This window comes from Bubalus kerabau, chromosome 4 (assembly GCF_029407905.1).
Source record: "Bubalus kerabau isolate K-KA32 ecotype Philippines breed swamp buffalo chromosome 4, PCC_UOA_SB_1v2, whole genome shotgun sequence".
Lineage (NCBI taxonomy): Eukaryota > Metazoa > Chordata > Mammalia > Artiodactyla > Bovidae > Bubalus > Bubalus kerabau.
In genome coordinates this window covers 90,508,781-90,528,148 of record NC_073627.1, presented here as the reverse complement: position 1 = coordinate 90,528,148, position 19,368 = coordinate 90,508,781, and the positions used below count along the sequence as shown (strand labels likewise).

At 35.1% G+C, this 19,368-nt stretch overlaps 1 protein-coding gene across 4 annotated transcripts in view; it reads left to right on the top strand.

Annotated features, from left to right (window-relative positions):
• Positions 1–19,368, top strand: part of DENND4C (DENN domain containing 4C) — a 119,023-nt gene that overhangs the window by 31,573 nt on the left and 68,082 nt on the right. For 3 of the 4 annotated variants that reach the window (XM_055577952.1, XM_055577953.1, XM_055577955.1), the window contains exons 2-10: positions 1,689–2,010; positions 3,140–3,392; positions 4,351–4,420; positions 6,330–6,499; positions 9,253–9,491; positions 10,388–10,454; positions 11,514–11,572; positions 12,486–12,630; positions 15,705–15,880. In XM_055577952.1, coding sequence (XP_055433927.1) covers positions 1,706–2,010; positions 3,140–3,392; positions 4,351–4,420; positions 6,330–6,499; positions 9,253–9,491; positions 10,388–10,454; positions 11,514–11,572; positions 12,486–12,630; positions 15,705–15,880 — 1,484 coding nt within the window. In that variant the 5' untranslated portion in view covers positions 1,689–1,705. Of the gene's footprint in view, positions 1–1,688; positions 2,011–3,139; positions 3,393–4,350; positions 4,421–6,329; positions 6,500–8,437; positions 8,481–9,252; positions 9,492–10,387; positions 10,455–11,513; positions 11,573–12,485; positions 12,631–15,704; positions 15,881–19,368 lie in introns of those variants that run through there. The other variant, XM_055577954.1, reaches the window with a different exon arrangement.

Genomic DNA, 19,368 nt, shown 5'->3' with positions numbered 1-19,368 from the left:
TTGGACTGCAAGGAGATCCAACCAGTCCATCCTAAAGGAGATCAGTCCTGAGTGTTGATTGGAAGGACTGATGCTGAGGCTGAAACTCCAATACTTTGGCAACCTCATGCAAAGAGTTGACTCATTGGAAAAGACCCTGATGCTGGGAGGGATTAGGGGCAGGAGGAGAAGGGGAGGACAGAGGATGAGATGGCTGGATGGCATCACTGACTCGATGGACGTGAGTCTGAGGGAACTCCGGGAGTTGGTAATGGACAGGGAGGCCTGGTGTGCTGCGATTCATGGGGTCGCAAAGAGTTGGACACGACTGAGCGACTGAACTGAACTGAAACATGTTAGTATTGACCCCTAAACATACTTAGTTTTGACACTTAAACAGTCTTAGTTTACCCAGTGTTTACTCAGTTTTTTACCTATAGGGGCATATTCCTGATTGGATTAAGAAACTGGTTTAATTATTTTTATTGCTTTTTGTTGCTGTTGTTTAGTTGCTAAGTCCTGTTCAACTCTTTATGACCTCATGGCTCCTCTATCCATGAGATTTTCCAGGCAAAAACACTGGAGTGGGTTGCTGTTCACTTTTCCAGGGAGTCTTCCCCATGCAGGGATTGAACCCGTGTCTCTTGGGTTGCAGGCGGGTTCTTTACCACAGAGCCACCAGGGAAGCCCAGTTATATTTATTACTAGTATCTTTATTTTTTTGTTAGACCTTGAATAATTCATGATGAACTCAGTTCATTTGTTTAAATGTAAAGTTTTGCTCTAAGAATTCTGTAACTTAGAATAATTTTTTAAAATGGTATGCATTTTGTTCGTGTGTGTTTGTGTGCATTTTGTTCATTTGTGTGTGCATGCATTTTGTTCATGTGTGTGTGTGTATGCATTTTGCTGAAAGGAAAGCACCATGGCCTACTTCCGATAGTTTGATTATCCTTAACAGGGCCTTAGGCATATGATAGAATCATAGTTGTCTTACAAATGAATTTGTGCTGTAAACTTCTACTTTGTAGGAGGTAAAAACTGATTAAATGCTATATAACAAGCTTCTTCTACAGAGTGACTACAGTTTGACTGTAAATCCAACTGGGAAGTGTGCTGATTAATGTTAACTCAGGAGTATTTTATTTTATTTATTTATTTTTTTTTTGAAATTGAAAAGTTTATTAAAATAGCAAAGAAAAGAAATTAGGTTATTCCGAACTTATTTGTTCTTAGTGATTACCTGCTGCAGCCTGGTGATTATTATTTCCTCTTTTGAGTGCTCTCAGATCGTCCCTTTAATACTGAGATGTGGAGGAGCAGCCTCTTCACAGCAGCCTGTTTCCTCTCCTTTCCTAAGTTCTCCCTAAAAAGACAGTACGCATGTTTTCGCCCTTACTCCTCTTCTATAGTGGCAGTAGGAATCTAGGCGCTGGGTGTCCCTACTGGCTTTTAGGGAGCAGAAGCAGGCATCTGCAGGAAACATTTCACTTATGAGTATCCGGGGGGTTCCGCTCTTCTGAGTGCTCAGCCAGACAGAGATACCCAGACAAGCCTGGAACTATATGTCGCCTTCTTCCATTCACATCTCTGCTCCAGGATCTGTTGTCTGTTGACATGGGTAAGGAGTATTTTAATTTAGTGAGTTAGGGTAAGCCATTTCATTTAATTGATGTATTTTTTTTCCTCTTTCTCTCTCTCTCTTCCAGGAAACCTAGTAGCAGCCATGATAGAAAACAAAGGGCCAAGAGTGGTGGACTACTTTGTTGTGGCCGGTCTCACTGATACATCTACTCTTCTGGATCAAGAAATAAATCGTTTAGATACTAAGTCAACTGGACCTAAAGCTCCAATTACAGACATTGCAGTTATTAACAAATCAGCTGGGGAAACAGTACCTGAAGGTTACACCTGTGTTGAAGCCACTCCATCAGGTCTCCAGGCAAACTTGAACTACGGAAGTCTGAAAAGTCCAGAACTGTTTCTCTGTTACAAGAGAGGGAGAGAGAAACCACCCCTTACTGACATTGGGTATGGTGACTTTCTTTTGCTGTAGTGAAGGGAATAAAATTTATTTAAGGTGCACAGGAATAGAAATTTTAAAATCCTTGATGGTTCTGTTATTATTTGTTAACTTCAAGATCAAGTGTAGTAAGATATGTACCTCTGTCCATCCTTACTGAATTTCTCTGCATTGAACTGAGTCATTAGATTATTTCCTTTCATAAAAATATTGAAATAAAGGCATTAGAGCCTAAAATGTGATTTCATTTGTTTGTACTTATCAGGTAAGTTTATTAAACATAAAAGAACAAAAAGCTATAGTGAAAGTATATTTTTAAGGAGCTAGTTAGGTTATGTGATGAGGGTTTGTGAAGCCCTGAACTTATTTAACAAAAGCAGGCAGCAGCAGCTAGGATTTAGATCATAATTATGTTGACCCTTTAGATCTGTTTGCAGAAAGTTGATATCTAACCAATACTAAGTCATCTTAATCCATGACCATGAGATGATGTTTTATTTATTATTGTTGTTGATTATCGCTGAGTCATGTCCGATTCTTTGTGAACCCATGGACTGTAGCCTGCTAGGCTTCTCTGTCCCTGGTATTTCCCAGGTGTACTAGAGTGGGTTGCCATTTCTTACTCCGGGGCTCATCCCAACCCAGGGATTGAACCTGCGTTTCCTGCATTACAGGCTCTGTACTGCTGAGCCATCAGGGAAAGCCCTTTTTATTTATTAGCTCATCTGTAATTTCTTTAAACAGTGTTTTATAGTTTCAGTCGAGGAATTTTTAAAGGGAAAATTTTGAGGAGAATTATGAAAGTAAGTTTTTGAAAACATCTGAATATTAGATAAAACTTCTAAGAATTGACCTGAGGATGGTTGGAGTAGCGCCTCTCTTTTGTTTCATGTTTCTTATAATAAACAATAAAAAAACAAACAAATTGTTTGATCCTATTTACACTTTTGAAATTGTGTTCTAACTGTTAAAACATAGTAGTTAAGAGATTTATAATTCCCAAAGTAATAATTTGTTTTTGTTTGTAATTAAGTTTTGGGAAACAACAGGGGAGACCAAAAAGAAAAATGTATTTTTTTATCAGTGTTAACCTGACTTAAGTTTACATGTCAATTTTTTTTCTTCCCTTTCATACAGAGTTTTATATGATGGGAAAGAAAGGCTTATTCCAGGATGTGAAGTGATCCAAGCCACACCCTATGGTCGCTGTGCCAATGTCAACAATAGTTCAACTACTTCACAAAGAATCTTTATCACTTATCGAAGGGCTCCTTTAATTCGGCCCCAGAATTCTTTGGCTGTAACTGACATCTGTGTTATTGTAACCAGTAAGGGAGAAACCCCTCCCCATACTTTCTGCAAAGTTGATAAAAACTTAAATTGTGGAATGGTAAGAATAAAGTTTCATTTCCGAAATTTCATATGACAATTAAGAAAAATTTTTTGGATTCCTCTTTATCATTTGGCTTATTATTTACTCTTTATATTTTCATGACTTTAAAAAAAAAAATTTAGCCTTCTAATTTTCATGGTTCATTGTAACTTAAAAAATCCTTAGCGATCTGATGTTTTAGAATAATTTCATCCAGAAAATAGATATTTAAAGTAAGGGATTTTTTTTTTTTTTGGTATGTGCTAATACATCACACTAATGTACAGATTTTACTAGCTTTTGGGTTTCAGTGTTGTCTTCAAGGACAACTTCAGGGAGACTGGGTTGAGATACTGCTTATGTTTATTTAATTATCTTAGATATTGTAGTCTTCATGCTTATTTTAAAAGGGTCTTAGTGAAAAAGAAAAATACAACATATGCATTGAATTTATAGTTTTTTATGACCCTAAAGTTATGTTTGTTCTGAGTTGTGTTTATGTTGAGTTATGTTTATTTTGAAAAATATTTTAATCAAACTGAAAGCCTAAATGATATAGTCAGAGCTGACTGATGCACCCAAGGCTGTTTAGTCAAGACCAGTTTGACTCTGGAGATAATGACTTGATAGCATCTAGTGGCCCCTGTCTTCCCTAGTTTGGGCTCAGCATCCACTCCATTTTGTGCTATTTCTTTCAAAGAGAGGCAGCCTCTGTATGATGACAGAGTTTTAAACTTTTTGAAACAAACCTCACATCAGTTTAATTTTTGTGGCAATGTTTTTTTATTACTCCTTTTTTTTTTAGTGTTTTCAGTTTCATGCTTTGTTATATTGTATACTATACAGTCTGTTTGATAAACATGTTTTAAATAGACTTCCCTGAAGAAATAATCAAAATCTTTAGAAGACATTTGACAAAATCAATTGATTTTCACTCACTCTTTTGTCTTTTTAAAACCTAATTTATATTTTACAGTGGGGTTCCAGTGTGTTTCTGTGTTATAAGAAGTCTGTGCCTGCTTCTAATGCTATAGCATATAAAGCTGGTAAGTAAATTTGGAAAAAAAAAAAGGTTTCTATTACTATAGGAATTGTTACACACTAACATTTGGTTAGAAGAGACAGTGTTTGCTCCCTTATACAGTTTGTGGAATTGATCTATTCATAAATTGAGTTAATTATAACTTTAGCATGTAAAGACATAAGTTTTCTTAAATTCATACTACAGGATATATTAATATTACCCCTTACCAACAAAAACACGCTGTTAATTGAACAGAAAATTTTATTCCAAACAAGTGTTTGTGGAATAAACATTCAAACTGTGAGTCTACACTAATAGATTTAATAGTTGAGTGGAAAATGCTTACTTTCTGACCTTTTTATGTTTTGATAATCAGAAAGGTGTCAGACTGCATCTTTACTTCTTATATATCTCCTTCTCTTATCTCTGTGTGTCTGATTTGAAACCACATGTTACTTGCCATGAGAGGTGGACTTGCTTCCTTTTTCCCTTGTTGCAAAGAATCAGCTATATGGAAGAGAGGAGGGCCTGAGAACCTTTTCTGCCATGAAGTGTTTGGGAAATCTACCGCCACATTCTCACTGCACAGTAAGGTGCCAAGGGCTGTAAAGGTTTAAGTGTGGCCTCTTCATGCCACCGGTATGGTGGGATAAACACTGAAAATACAGGTATGCTCCAGCTGTAAATAGAAGAGATACTGGAATACTTCTTGGTGAAAAGAAGCAGTGCCATTACTTTTTGTCATGCACAATTTTTGGAATAAGGTTTTACTTCAGAGAAGTCAGGCAGATCCATATATGAGAAATCTTAATTGTCCTCATAAAGACATCCATATTAATGAATCAAACCATTTAATTTATAATATGAAAATAAAGGCAGCAACTGACAGTTATAAATTTCAGTATCACTTTAAAATGTAATACTGTTGATATTGCTGTAGTGTGTTGATTATGTGATTTCCTTAAAAAAATTTTTTTGAGGTGTTAGTGTCACTTAAACTTACAGAATTAACTTATAGAAACAAGTTTTGTGAAACTGTTCAGGCATTTGATATAAGACATACATATTAGAATAAAGAGTTTTGGAGACTGAATTTAGACTTAAAAATTCAGCTACTGATTTTCAAATGTTTAACCTAGAAGTGTCTGCATATTAGAGATATTAGAGACACCATGTAGCTGTTTAATTCTGAGGAGGCTTTGTTAGGCTTCTCAGAGTGCCCCTTTCCTCCTGCTTTCTTGATCTCTCATACTTTGTACTTAGTCACAAGAGTTTCTATCTCATTTACTTTTCATCTTGCATTCATTTTACACTGCTGCTCTCTCAAAATAAGTTTAGGGGCTAAGATAATTTCTGCTGCCTTGGCAATACTGTCCCTTCCCTGAGTTTATTATTATTATTTTTTATAGGAGGCTAACTGAAATAGTTGGTAAATTTCCCTGAATGTTTCTTGCATTCTCTAAGACGTTGGGAGTATGCAGGAAAAATAAATTAATGGTTCTGTTAAATAGAATTTTAACTAGTATATTCAATACATTTTAGTGTTATAATGAACTCTTAAGTCCATGAGTAAAAATAAATGTTAAATTTGTTATTCTCATTTCTGATATGGCAAGAGAAAAGTTGATCTTGAAATTTCGCACATAAATATTTCACATATAAAATTTGCAATTAAAATATCCTATTAGTATGTTTTACATATTAATAACTATTTAAAAGTTAAATAGTTTTAAAAAAAATTGTCGAGTTGCCTGGTAGTCCAGTGGTGAGGACTGTGCACTTGCGCTGCTGTGGGCCTGGGTTCATTCCCTGATCTGGGAACCAAGATCCCACAAGTTGTGCAGTGTAGCCAAAGAATGAAAAATAAAAAGAATAAATAAAATAAGGAATCAATGGATAAATAAATTATCATGATCTTCTTTCTCCAAAAGGTTTAATTTTTAGATATCCAGAAGAGGACTATGAGTCATTTCCACTCTCAGAATGTGTCCCTCTCTTCTGCCTTCCGATGGGAGCTACTATTGAATGTTGGGATCCCCAAAGCAAATACCCACTTCCAGTTTTCTCAACTTTTGTTCTCACAGGTTCTTCTGCTGAAAAGGTATATGTTTTCCTTTTATTAAACCAGTTTTGCCCATGTTTTTAATCCACAGACTGTTTAATATGAGATGTCTTATTTGAATGTTAGGATCCTGTTCAGACACAATACATTTTTTATTTAAATTTTGTACTATAATGCCCAAAGTGAGAAGTCAACATGAAAATTGGAATCAAGATACTAATACCACTCGAGTGTTCGTAGGAGCAAATATAAAGTCTCTGGAGAGATAAAGCCAAAACCCAGGACTCAAGATGAGATTCTAATAAAAGATAGAAGACATAGGTATCATAGGAAGAATCAATAAGACACAGACCTGGATTATACCTTTAAGATATTGAAATGATAGAATGATAATATCAAAGATTTTATAAATTGAATATATAGTGGAAATATTCAAGACCTAAGAGAGAAGCTCAACACATCAAAGAAAGAACAGGATATTTTGAAAAATGAGTAGACAAGTTGGAAAAAGAAGTGTCTAGAAATGCAAAATATGATCCTTAAAACTAAAAATTTAATCAGTGGCTTAAACAGCAGGTAAGTCATGCATGAAAGAAGAATTAATGAAGTGGAAAATAAGTTAACCTCGAACGTGGCACAGGAAAACATAAAAGGAGTTTTAAAGGGTAGAGAATTGAATCAAAAAGACCAATAGATACTTAATAATCCAGAAGGAGAGATTAGAAAGAGGAGAGGCAGCATTTTAAGAGCTAATGGTTGATTGAGAGTTTTCCAGGGTTGATGAAAAATTGAGTTTTTAGGTGAAAGATGTACTCTGAATCTTAAGGAGAAAAAAAAAAAAATATATATATATATATATATATATATGTAGAACCACTTATTTTCATGTTATAGTAAAACCATGGAATACCAAAGACAAAAGCCCCCAGAAAGGAAAGACATAGCACTAGCCATGAAAGAAAAGGTGAATACTAGGACCTTATTGAAGTTAAGGACACCTGTTCGTTCAAAGGTACCATTAAGAAGGTGAAAATGGAAAAAAAAGGGTGGAAAAGGAGAAAGTAATGTGATACAGTATGTGTTCCACAAGGGTCTTGTATTCAGAATATTTAAAGAACTTCTACGTTATCAGCAGGATAAGAGATAACTGTGGCCCAACAGTTATACACCCGAGCATATCCCAGGAGAAATGAATGTATATATTCTCTAAAGCACATATATATTTGTAGGTTCCAAAAACTCAAAACATGTATGAATAGTAATAATGACAAAGAATAATCATTTAAAATAAAAAAGAAATGGCAAAAAAATTAGGAAATAAAAAGTAAATAAAACTACAGATCAGTGGAAATTTAAAAATTGAAACCTTTCATAGGATATTTGATAGAATACACAATTTTATTGAAAAGTGTAACTGATAGAGGCTGACTTTTGTGAAGCAAACAAAAATGCATCTGTGTCCATGAGCAGCCGTCGTGTTTTCAACCACTGTAAGATGATAGATAAGGTTAAGTGTCCAGCACAGTGTCTGGAACATAGTAAAATACTCAGTGAATGAAGGCCAATACTGCATTGACTGGATTGCTTACAAGTAAGCTAACTTTCTAGCTTAATAATCATTTATAGTTTCTCACTTTGAAAGCAGTAAATATAAATGAATTTTTAAAGATCTTCAAACACTTGAAATACCAAATATACCTTGACTAGTAGAGAACAACAGAGCCTCTTTGAGATGCTTTTGTCATATTGCTTGTTAAAAACCCTTGAGATGACTTTGAAATAATTGTATCCGAGAGTGTTGTTTGTATCTGTAAATTAAAGGGTAAATATGATATAAGTCACATAGACATAAATATGGCATATATACACATGTATATACCTACACACATATTTATAGAGTGTTAGAAGATTTATAAAAGTGTCATTTATCTATTTTCAGTTACAAGACTTATAAAAGTATCACTTATCCATTTTCAGAACTTTTTCATCACTTGAAACAGAAGCTTCTTCTAATCCTACCGTATGTCCCTCTTTTCTACTATCTGTCTCTACCAGTTTGTCTATTCTAGGTAGCGTATGTAAATGGAATCATAGAATATTTGTCTTCCTGTGTCTGGCTTGTTTCACTTAGCATAATGTTGTCAAGGTTTGTCTATGTTGCAATATTTTTCAGAATTTGATTCCTTGTTAGGGATGAATAATACATATGAGTATATGACTGTATTCAAATTGGTGTATCTTTCCTTTTCCCCTTTGCTTTTCACTTCCCTTCTTTTCATGAATGTATATACAGTCAGCCCACTGTATCTATAGATGCTAAACCTGTGGATCTGGAGGGCTGATTGTACTACTCATACATTTTGTATAAGGAACTTGAGCATTCATGGATCTTGGTGTCCACTGGGGTTCTGGAATCAACCACCCTTGAATACTGAAGGATGACTGTACCACATTTTGTATATCTGTTCATTTGTTGGTGGACGTTTGGGTTGTTTCCATTTTTTTGGTTATTGTGAATAATGCTGTGTACAAATATTTGAGTCCCTGCTTTCAATTGTTTTGGGTATATACATAGGTGAATCATATGGTAATTGTTTAACTTTTGGAGGAGCTGCCAACTGTTTTCCACCATAGCTGCAACCATTTTATATTCCCATCAGCAGTGCTTCAGATTTTTTTTTTCATTTATCTGTCATATGTACTCTAAGCAAATATTTCTTTTGGAATAGAGAAAGAGAAATTAAGTTTTAAAAAACACTCAAATTTTATCATGAAATTCTTTCACTCTGTAGGTATATGGAGCTGCAATCCAGTTTTACGAGCCTTACTCTCGAGAACTTCTGACAGAAAAACAGCTTATGCACCTGGGCCTTTTGACACCTGTGGAGAGAAAAATGGTCTCTAAATCCATCAATTCGAACAAATGCATTTGTTTACTCTCGCACTGGCCTTTTTTTGAAGCTTTTAGAAAATTTCTCATGTTTATCTACAAACTTTCTGTGTCTGGACCACATCCTCTTCCCATTGAGAAGTATGTATAATGATTTGAAGGGTGTCTGATGGAAAAATTGGATGTATATATGTACATTTCATTGTTTACCTAACTTTAAGCATAAAGAGTTGAAAGGGAAGGAGAATCACAATCATCCTACTTTTTACTTGCTCTCTTCTTCACAGAATCCCTGACTTCGAATTTAAAACTGAGGAGTGGTGGTGAGAATGATCACATAAAAATGTGAGAATTCAGCTAAGGAAGAAACATACACATTGCACTGTGTGTGTTCTTCCTGCTCATTCTCGAATAACCAAGAGAAAAGTAGCTGTTGATGCACACATACCCAAACCAATCCAAATGACCATTTCAAGTTAAAAAATCTCTAAACGGATGTAGAAATTAAGGGTGAGGTAATTGAGACTTCCTTGGTGGCTCAGATGGTAAAAGCGTCTGCCTACAATGTGGGAGACCCAGGTTTGATCCCTGGGTTGGGAAGATCACCTGGAGAAGGAAATGGCAACCCACTCCAGTACTCTTGCCTGGAAAATCCCATGGATGGGAGGAGCCTGGTAGGGTACAGTCCGTGGGGTCAAAGAGAGTCGGACAGGACTGAGCGACTTCACTTTCAATTTCTTTGATTGATACTAAAGTAAGGTTTTGGTTTTAGTGTTGACTGACCTCTACATGTTTTCCCTTCAATTTGTAAATCTCTCTGTCATGGAAATGTTTTGTGAGCCAGAAAAATAGATGTGGAGTCACTGTCTTTTTAAAGTCACATCTTTTCTGACTTCTAATGGCACATTGACTTTTGGTTATTAAGTTTTAGGTAAATGGCTTTGTCAAATCTGGGATGATAAATTATATTTAAGAGCTGTAAAATCCATGAAGTATTTTAGAAAAGTAATTGTCTTTATTTCAAAATTTTTTTCTAGGCACATTTCACATTTTATGCAAAACATCCCTTTTCCTTCACCTCAAAGACCGAGAATCCTGGTACAGGTAATAAAAAAAGAATATGTTTGAGGGGAGCACTGCATATGTTCATTCCAGTCATTGCAGTGTGGACTCTGTGGCCCTTTGGGTTTGAGGCAGAGCAAGATGCATCCATTAAGTCCTTGAATTTTTATATTTTGTATCTTTAGCGAATACTCTTTTGTACTATTTTTTTGAATTTAGGGTATACAGAATTGTAATAATTATAATACTTGTTCATGACATCATCACTGGTCCATTTGTGGCCTAAATTTATATTGCTGATTTTAATAACATAAAACCCAGAATTATGTTGAGGGCAAGTTTTTAATATGAGAATGACTTAATAAATATTAAATGTGAAATCAGTTATGGTTGGAGGGCATTAAGTAAAGTTGTCTGTAATAGTACTCCTCAAACTGTCTTTGTTAAAGGACCAGTTTCTTTTTTATTTCCAGGTGATGGCAGACCTATATAAGCATATAGCTTGTGACATAAACAGTCAGTATAGACATGAACAGGTCTATACCCTGTCCAAAGACACGAGTTCACTGATAATGTAATTGGATATGAGAGCAATGTCAGATTGCCATAAAAGTTTCTAAATCACTTTCTCTATATATACTATTTCTTCCTAGACCGATAACAGTTTGTAGACTGGCACTTTGAGTAGCTCTGATCTATAGAGGCAAGCTATTTAAACATTTTTTCTAAGATAGTTACCAACCTTATATAGGATAGTCAGGTATTGTTAATCTTGAATGTATTTTAGTTCAGCAAGTATTAATACATATTAAGTAGTTGCCAAATATAGAGTAAATACATATAAGGCTTTTAAAAAGCAGTTACTTTTTTTACACAGGTGTATTTTAATTGACTAACTGAATCCAAATTCATTTGATTTGATCATTTAATTATAAAGAACTATATACTTCTAAGTAAATACTCTTGTTTTATATTTTAGTACATGGTTCCAAAACTGTGTCAGTCTGCATAATAAACAGTTTTCCATTTTACCCTTGATAATAAATATTTAGGTTTCAAAACTGGCTTCGTTAATTTATCATTTTGTTTTCTTTTTTTAAGCTATCAGTCCATGATGCATTAATATTATCACAACCAGTTTCTACACCTTTACCACTAAGGTAATTAATGGTATATAAAATAATACATTTATTCACTTGGATCAGAATGCTTTAAAGTATTTTAAGAGTTAGTATAATAGAGCTGTGCTGTTTTTACAAACTGAGAATAGCCTTAATGTTTCTAAGTTTGATAGCTGGTTGGATGGCAGGGGTCATTCACCATTTTAAAAATGAAACACTCAGAGTTGAAAAATTGGATGTAGGGAGTATTTCCCTCTTCCTCTCATCTCCCCTCCCCATATCCAGTTTATTACTAAATATTTCAGGTGAACTGACTTTACCTCCTAAAATGTCTTAAATCTATTAGCTTCTCTTCGTCTGCATTGCTAGTCCAGGCTTCACGTGGTCTTTTACCTGAACTATTTCATTATGAACCTCTTAATTGGCACCCTTTTGCTCTTGTTCTTCAGTTTTTTATTCACATTGCAGTGTGTCTTTTTGAGAATGCTAGTATAAAATTGTTGAGAGAATGCAAATATTTTTATTTGGGGCATAATCTCTTACTGTATTCACCCCTTCCTTCCCTATGCTTTACTCACAATATGTTTATTTCAATTCCTTGAACATGGCAGATGGTTTTTCTTGCCTCAGGAACTTTGCAAATGTTGTCTCCCCATGAACCCCTACCTTCACCCCTACCTTCTTTCTTTTGAGCTCGGCTCAAACAGCTGTTCTTTAGGAAGATCTTTCCTGATACATGCCCCTTTGTTTCTGAAGGATGAATTTGAATCATTCTGTTACACCATCTCATTAACTTTGCTACTTTTCAGTGATAAAAACTAAATCAGGTCCTAAATCAGGACTTGAGGCTAATACTATATTCTCAATTTATAAATATTCAGAAAATAATTTAGTAAGCAAATCTTAATATCTTTTGGTGAAATAGTTCATAATCTTTTCTCTCCTTTTCTAGTGGAGCTAACTTTAGCACCTTGTTAATGAATCTGGGTCCTGAGAACTGTGCAACACTCCTGCTCTTTGTTTTACTTGAGAGTAAGATTTTGCTGCATTCTCTGAGGCCAGCTGTGTTGACTGGAGTAGCTGAAGCTGTTGTAGCTGTAAGTATAGAATTTTCTTTTTAGTACAGAATTCTTGAGAGAATTTTTACTCTGAAGGGAAATTTCCTTCAATGAAAGCAACTTTGAAATTACCACTAAATGTTTAACATAAATGTAATAGGGTGGCAAAGAGATAATATAAAGAAAAAAAATAATTTGTATTGAGAGAAAATTTTAGTTTCTAATTTTTCATAACTTGGAGTTCTTCAGAGAAGCTATATGATTACATAAAAATAGAACTTGTGAGTGAAGCTTACTGTATTAAATGAGAAGCTCTAGTCAATTTCAGCTGCCTTAAAATTGTGGGCATGACTAATTTCTCCCAATTTGAACCTTTGATCATTGTGGGCCAGTAACATACAGGAAAATCTAGGTGATTGTAAAATTGAATAATGTACAAATGCTTTACTATTTTGAAAAGCATAAATAAAAATTTAAGTCCTCTCCTGTTTTAAAACCTCTTGATGGCATCCCATTGCAATTAGAAAGAGGTCTGATCATTAGGGCTTTATAGGTCCATAATGTTGAATTTTGGATGTTCCATTTCTCTATCTTCCATTATTTGTTTAATTTAAAATGGTAGACTCTCCTCTCTTCCCTTCCCTATTTTACTGTAGGATCTAGGTCTCTTTTTCACTCCTATGTCCTCAGCACTTATTACAGTTAAATATCATGGAGTAAACACTCAGTAAATACTTGTTGAATCGACAAATGGGATATGTCTCCAAGATCTTAATCTGGTCAAAGAAATGCTGCTAGGACTGAAAACACTAATAACTATTTGAGATGGTTCATGGGGGGCAAAGATCCTAGTTATATACTAATTATTCCAAACCTCCCCAGTTGCATGTGAAAGCAAAAGTAGTTATAACATGAAAATATTTGTTAATGAACTGACTATGACTAGTTTTAGGAAGTTCGCACTCAAATATTCCTTCCTATAAAACTTTAGGGATTATCTACTGCCCTCTGTCTGAATCTTTGTAGTTTAGTCTCTTGCAATGTGAACTTGGAAATCTTAATAAAATGCAAGATTGCTTGAAATTTATGTAACTGATGTTGCTTGTAAGACTATTGGTAAATGAGGATTTGATAGTAAGGCAACTTATTTAAAGAGAAGAAAATAGAAAAGAATGGTGACAGGATAAATTCTGCAAAAGGAGAATGATTTTAATATCAAAGAATATTGAAGAGTTAATGGAGCCCTCCCTTATGGCTCATATAGTAAAGCATCTGTCTACAATGCCGTAGACCTGGGTTTGATCCCTAGGTTGGGAAGATCCCCTGGAGAAGGAAATGGCAATCCACTCCAGAACTATTGCCTGGAAAATCCCATGGACAGAGGAGCCTGGAAAGCTACAGTTCATGGGGTCGCAAAGAATCAGACACGACTGAGTGACTTCACTTCACTATAGCAAGAATTGGTGGAACCAGTGAGTATTTTTGTGAAATTGACTGTATTTTTGATTGTGCTGCAAAAGTCAAAGATGAAGATAAGGATGTTATATTTTGTTGTTCAGTAGTTTTATTCTGAAATTTCTTACATAGTTGGAGGTGTAATGTACCTTTTGTTGAATGGAAGATAGTCAGTTTTCACTGGAGGAAATCTGGAGTCCTTGCAAGGTCCCTTGCAAGCAGTTCTGCCCCTCTGCTCTCTGATCTCATTTTTGACTTCTCTCCCTTTTGCTCACTCTGCTCCAGCTGCGCTGGCCTGTGCTACCCCTGGAGCATATTAGGCAATCCTCACACCATACCGTCTTTGCCCTGACTGTTCTTTTCTTCAGAGTGCTCTTCTCCTAGATATCGCCTTGACTAAATCCCTCACCACCTTCAAGTTTCAGCTCAGTGTCTCTTTCTTAATGAGGCCTACCCTGTTTGGCCTGTTAGCCTACTTTGCCTCTTTCTTCTCTGCTGTTCTAAACTCTAGTGCCTTTTACTTGGCTTTACTGTTTGTTTGTTTTTTTTTCCCCCCTCATAGCACTTAGCACTCTCTCACATGGCATATAGTCTATTTATTATGTCTTCTTTTTGTTTTCTCTCTTCCTGCTAGACCAGGTGTTTGAGTCAAATCCTGGCTGCCGTTTGTTTTTCATAAATATGTTTTACTGGAACATAGGCTGTTTGTTTATATATTTCCTCTGCTTTCATACATGAAGGCAGAGTTATTTGTGACAGACGCATTATGGTTTGCAAGCCATAAAATATTCTGTATATTTTACAGAAAAAGTTTGCTGACTCTTATGCTGTACTATAAACTTCATGAGGGCATGGATCTTTGTTTTATACACCATTATAGCCCCATCAATGTAGAACAGTTTTTGGTACATGTTAAGTGCTCAGTTGCCAGAAAGCAAGTAAATGATTGAAGACAAAATTCCAATTCTATGAAATCATCTGGAATAATTGGCAGAGGTAGTAAATGCTATAGGTAATTATTTGGGGTGAATAATGATGTGTAAGGTGACAATTGAACTAGACCTTGAAAGATTACAAAGATTTTTATAATAGAGGAAAGATTTTGTCATCAGTGATTGAAATTTTAATATTGGTTGAAGTGGATCATTTTATGTTTATTTGGGCAGTTAGGAAAATTTTTTGTTGAAATTTTTAGTTGACTGTTACTATTCCTGAGATAATTGATTAAATTTTTTGTTTCGTTTTGATGTTCTTAGTTGAATTATAATCAGAGGTTATCTTGAAATTTAATAGATGGATGAAATGCATCAGTTAAAAATCATGAATTTGTTTTATAAAATTTCCATCAATTTTTTCCTCTCACTTTCTCCATAAAATAGGAATGTGGATTTTCTGTAGACATTAGAATTAACGTTCAAAGAGCTGTTAGCATTTTAATTGTGCTTATGATCATTGTCATGTCTAAAGGTTTTAATCACATTGGTTCATAAGATTAACCTGTTATGTTTTATAGTCATTTATATTTTGGAATGAAGTTTAAAGTGAAAGAAACTAGACTTTAGCTGCTTTTTAACGGTCCCTTTCTGTAATATTAGTTAATTACGTAATTCTCATTGCAAATTTAAAAGTTGGTTAATTTTTTAACACTTTTTTCCCAGATGATCTTCCCATTTCAGTGGCAATGCCCGTATATTCCCCTTTGTCCTCTTTTACTGGCGGCAGTGCTCAGTGCACCTTTACCATTTATAGTTGGAGTTGACTCGAGGTATTTTGATCTTCATGACCCACCACCAGATGTTGTTTGCATTGACTTGGATACAAACATGTTATATCTGTAAGTTGGTTCTTTTTATATTATCTCCCTTTATATTTTTCTCCACACGTAATTGTAGCTCTTTGAAAGCATATACAAATTGCTACTTTTAAAAGTTGTTAATATGTCTTCAATTCAGTGATTCTCAATCAGGACAGGTATCCGAATCCTAGAATGTTATGTGGTTTGAAAAAGATTCAATGTGTTCAGTATTATAATAGTTTATATTGGATAATAATGTTAACAGCAGGCAGGAGATGTTTATGTTTATCAGAAGATAATATGGATTCTTAAAAAGAAAAAGGGTAAACCCTGCTTTCAGAGCTCAAGAGATATGATATCTAGGTTTAATTCAGAATCCATGTGTAAGTCACAACATAGTGACCTTGGTCACAATATAGGGTAATATTATGCTGTTGCCTTAGTTCGAGATTTGGATTTTACAGGGATTGTAGAGAAATTGATACTAAAAATCAGTCACAGTTTGTGTTTACAGAGGTGATAAACTTGTATGGCAGTGGTATAACAGGGTTCAGAGAGTAGAGTACCACACTCGTAAAAGCAGCTTCATCCATCCAGTTCTAGATGGATGTTTAGGCGCTCCCTCCACATCCCATCGCCCAAAAATAGCAACAACAAAGTGGGAAAGAGCAGTAAATAATGAAAGTTCCCTAGTGTAAGTGACAGATTCCAGATCCTGGAGTGCTTTTATTCTTTCCTGTTTGATATTGGTAGAAAATGAATAGAGGAAGAATTTGGGATGAGACTTCAGTGGTTACAACAGTAGAATTGGTTGGGGAAAATAGGCTTGCATCAACCCAAAGAATAACTTTTTTTTTTTTTTTATAAAGTTTTATTAAAGTATAAAGGAGATAGAGAAAGCTTCTGACATAGGCATAAGAAGGGGGCAGAAAGAGTACCCCCCCAAAGAATAACTTAAGGAAGGAAGAAAACATTTGATGTACCTTAAAAAATAATTTTGAAATGAATCTACCATTGTATTTTGAAAACTGTAATTGTGGTATTGTTGTAGCTGCATACGTTTGTTTATTTGAGCTTTCAATACTTTTTAAGAATTGAAGTATAGTTGATTTACAATATTACACTATTTTTAGGTGTATAGCATAGTGATATAGTATTTTTATAGCTTATATTCCAATAAAAGTTACTAAAAGCTAATGGCTATAATTCCTTGTGCTGTACAGCAGTGGTCCCCAACCTGGGTGGTACCAGGGACCAGTTTCTTGGAAGATAATTTTTCCATAGACTGGGGGTGGGTGGAATGGTTAGGGGATGATTTGAGCAACATTACATTTATTGTACACTTTATTTCTAATCTAATACTGCCATTAAAGTACCTATCTAAGGCTCAGCGGTTGAGGACCCTTGCTATAGAGTATATCCTTGTTGCTTATTTATTTTGTATATAGTAGTTTGTGTCTTTTAATCCTATACCCTTATCTTGCCCCTCTCCCCTTTTTTCTCTCTACTGGTAACCATTAGTTTGTTTTCTATAAATGTGAGTGTGTTTTGCTGTGTTCATTTTTTTTGTTTTGTATTTTAGATTCTACATATAAATGATATCACATAGTATTTATCTTTGTCTGACTCATTTTACTAGGCATAATATTCTCTAGACCATCCATGATGCTGCAAATGGCAGAATCTCACTCTTTTTTTTTACCAGTCTGTTCAGTTCAGTCACTCAGTTGTGTCCAACTCTGCGACCCCATGAACTGCAGCATGCCAGGCTTTCCTGTACATCACCAACTCCCGGAGCTTGCTTAAACTCATTGTCCATTGAGTCCATGATGCTATTCAACTGTCTCATCTTCTGTCGTCCCCTTCTCCTCCTGCCTTCAATCATTCCCAGCATCAGGGTCTTTTCCAATGAGTTAGTTCTTTGCATCAGGCGGCCAAACTATTAGAGCTTCAGGTTCAGCATCAGTCTGAATATTCAGGACTGTTTCCATTAGGATGGACTGGTTTAGACCTCCTTGCAGTCCCAAAGGACTCTCAAGAGTCTTCTCCAATACCACAGTTCAGAAGCATCAATTCTTCAGTGCTCAGCTTTCTTTATAGTCCAACTCTCATGTCCATACATGACTACTGGAAAACCAAAGCTTTGACTAGACGAACCTTTGTTGGTAAAGTAATGTCTCTGCTTTTTAATATGCTGTCTAGGTTGGTTATCACTTTTCTTCCAGGGAGCAAGCATTTTTTAATTTCATGGCTGCAGTCACCATCTGCAGTGATTTTGGAGACCCCCAAAATAAAGTCTGTTACTGTTTCCATTGTTTCCCCATCTATCTGCCATGAAGTGATGGGACCAGATGCCATGATCTTCGTTTTCTGAATGTTGAGTTTTAAGCCAACTTTGTCACTCTCCTCTTTCACTTTCATCAGGAGGCTCTTTAGTTCTTCTTTGCTTTCTACCATAAGGGTGGTGTCATCTAGATATCCGAAGTTATTGATATTTCTCCTGGCAATCTTGATTCCAGCTTATGCTTCTTCCAGCCCAGCGTTTCTCATGATGTACTCTGCATATAAGTTAAATAAGCAGGGTGACAATATACAGCCTTGATGTACTCCTTACCCTATTTGGAACCAGTCTGTTAATAATTTTTATTCATTTATCTGTTGATGGACACGGGTTGCTTCCGTGTTTTGGCAGTTGTAAATAGTGCTGCTATGAATAATGGGGTGCATATATCTTTTCAAATTAGTGTTTTCTTTTTTTCTGGACATATACCCAGGAGTGGAATTGCTGGGTCATATGGTAATTCTATTTTTAGTTTTTTGAGGAACCTCCATACTTTTTTCCATAGTGCCACTACCAATTTACATTTCCACCAACAGCGTATGAGTGTCCTCTTTTCTCCACATCATCGCCAGCATTTATTTGTTTTCTTTTTGATGATAGCCATTCTGACAGATATGAGGTGACATCTCAAAATTGTTTTGACTTTCATTTCTGTAGTAATTAGTGATATTGAGCATCTTTTCATGTGCCTGTTAGCCATCTGTATGTATTTGGAAAAAATGTCTCTTGAATTCTTTCTGCTCATTTTTTTTATTGCATTGTTTGCTTTTTTGATAATAAGTTGTATGAGCTGATAATGAGTTGTATTGTTTGCTTTTTTGATACTGAGTTGCATGAGATGTTTTGGGTGTTAATTCCTTGTTGGTCACATCATTTGCAGGTATTTTCTTCTATTCCATAGGTTATCATTTTGATTTGTTGATGATTTCCTTTGCTGTTCAAAAGCTTTTAAGTTTAATTAGTTCTCATTTGCTTATTTTTGCCTTTATTTTGCCTTAAGGGAGTGATCCAAAAAATACTGCTATGACTTAGGTGTCTTGCCTTTATTCTCTTTGTCTTAGAGTTTTATGGTTTCAGGTCATATGTTTAGGTCTTTAATCCGTTTTGAATTTGTTTGGATATTTGGTGTGAGGGAATGTTCTAATCTCATTTGTTCTACCTGTAGCTCTCCAGTTTTCCCAGCACC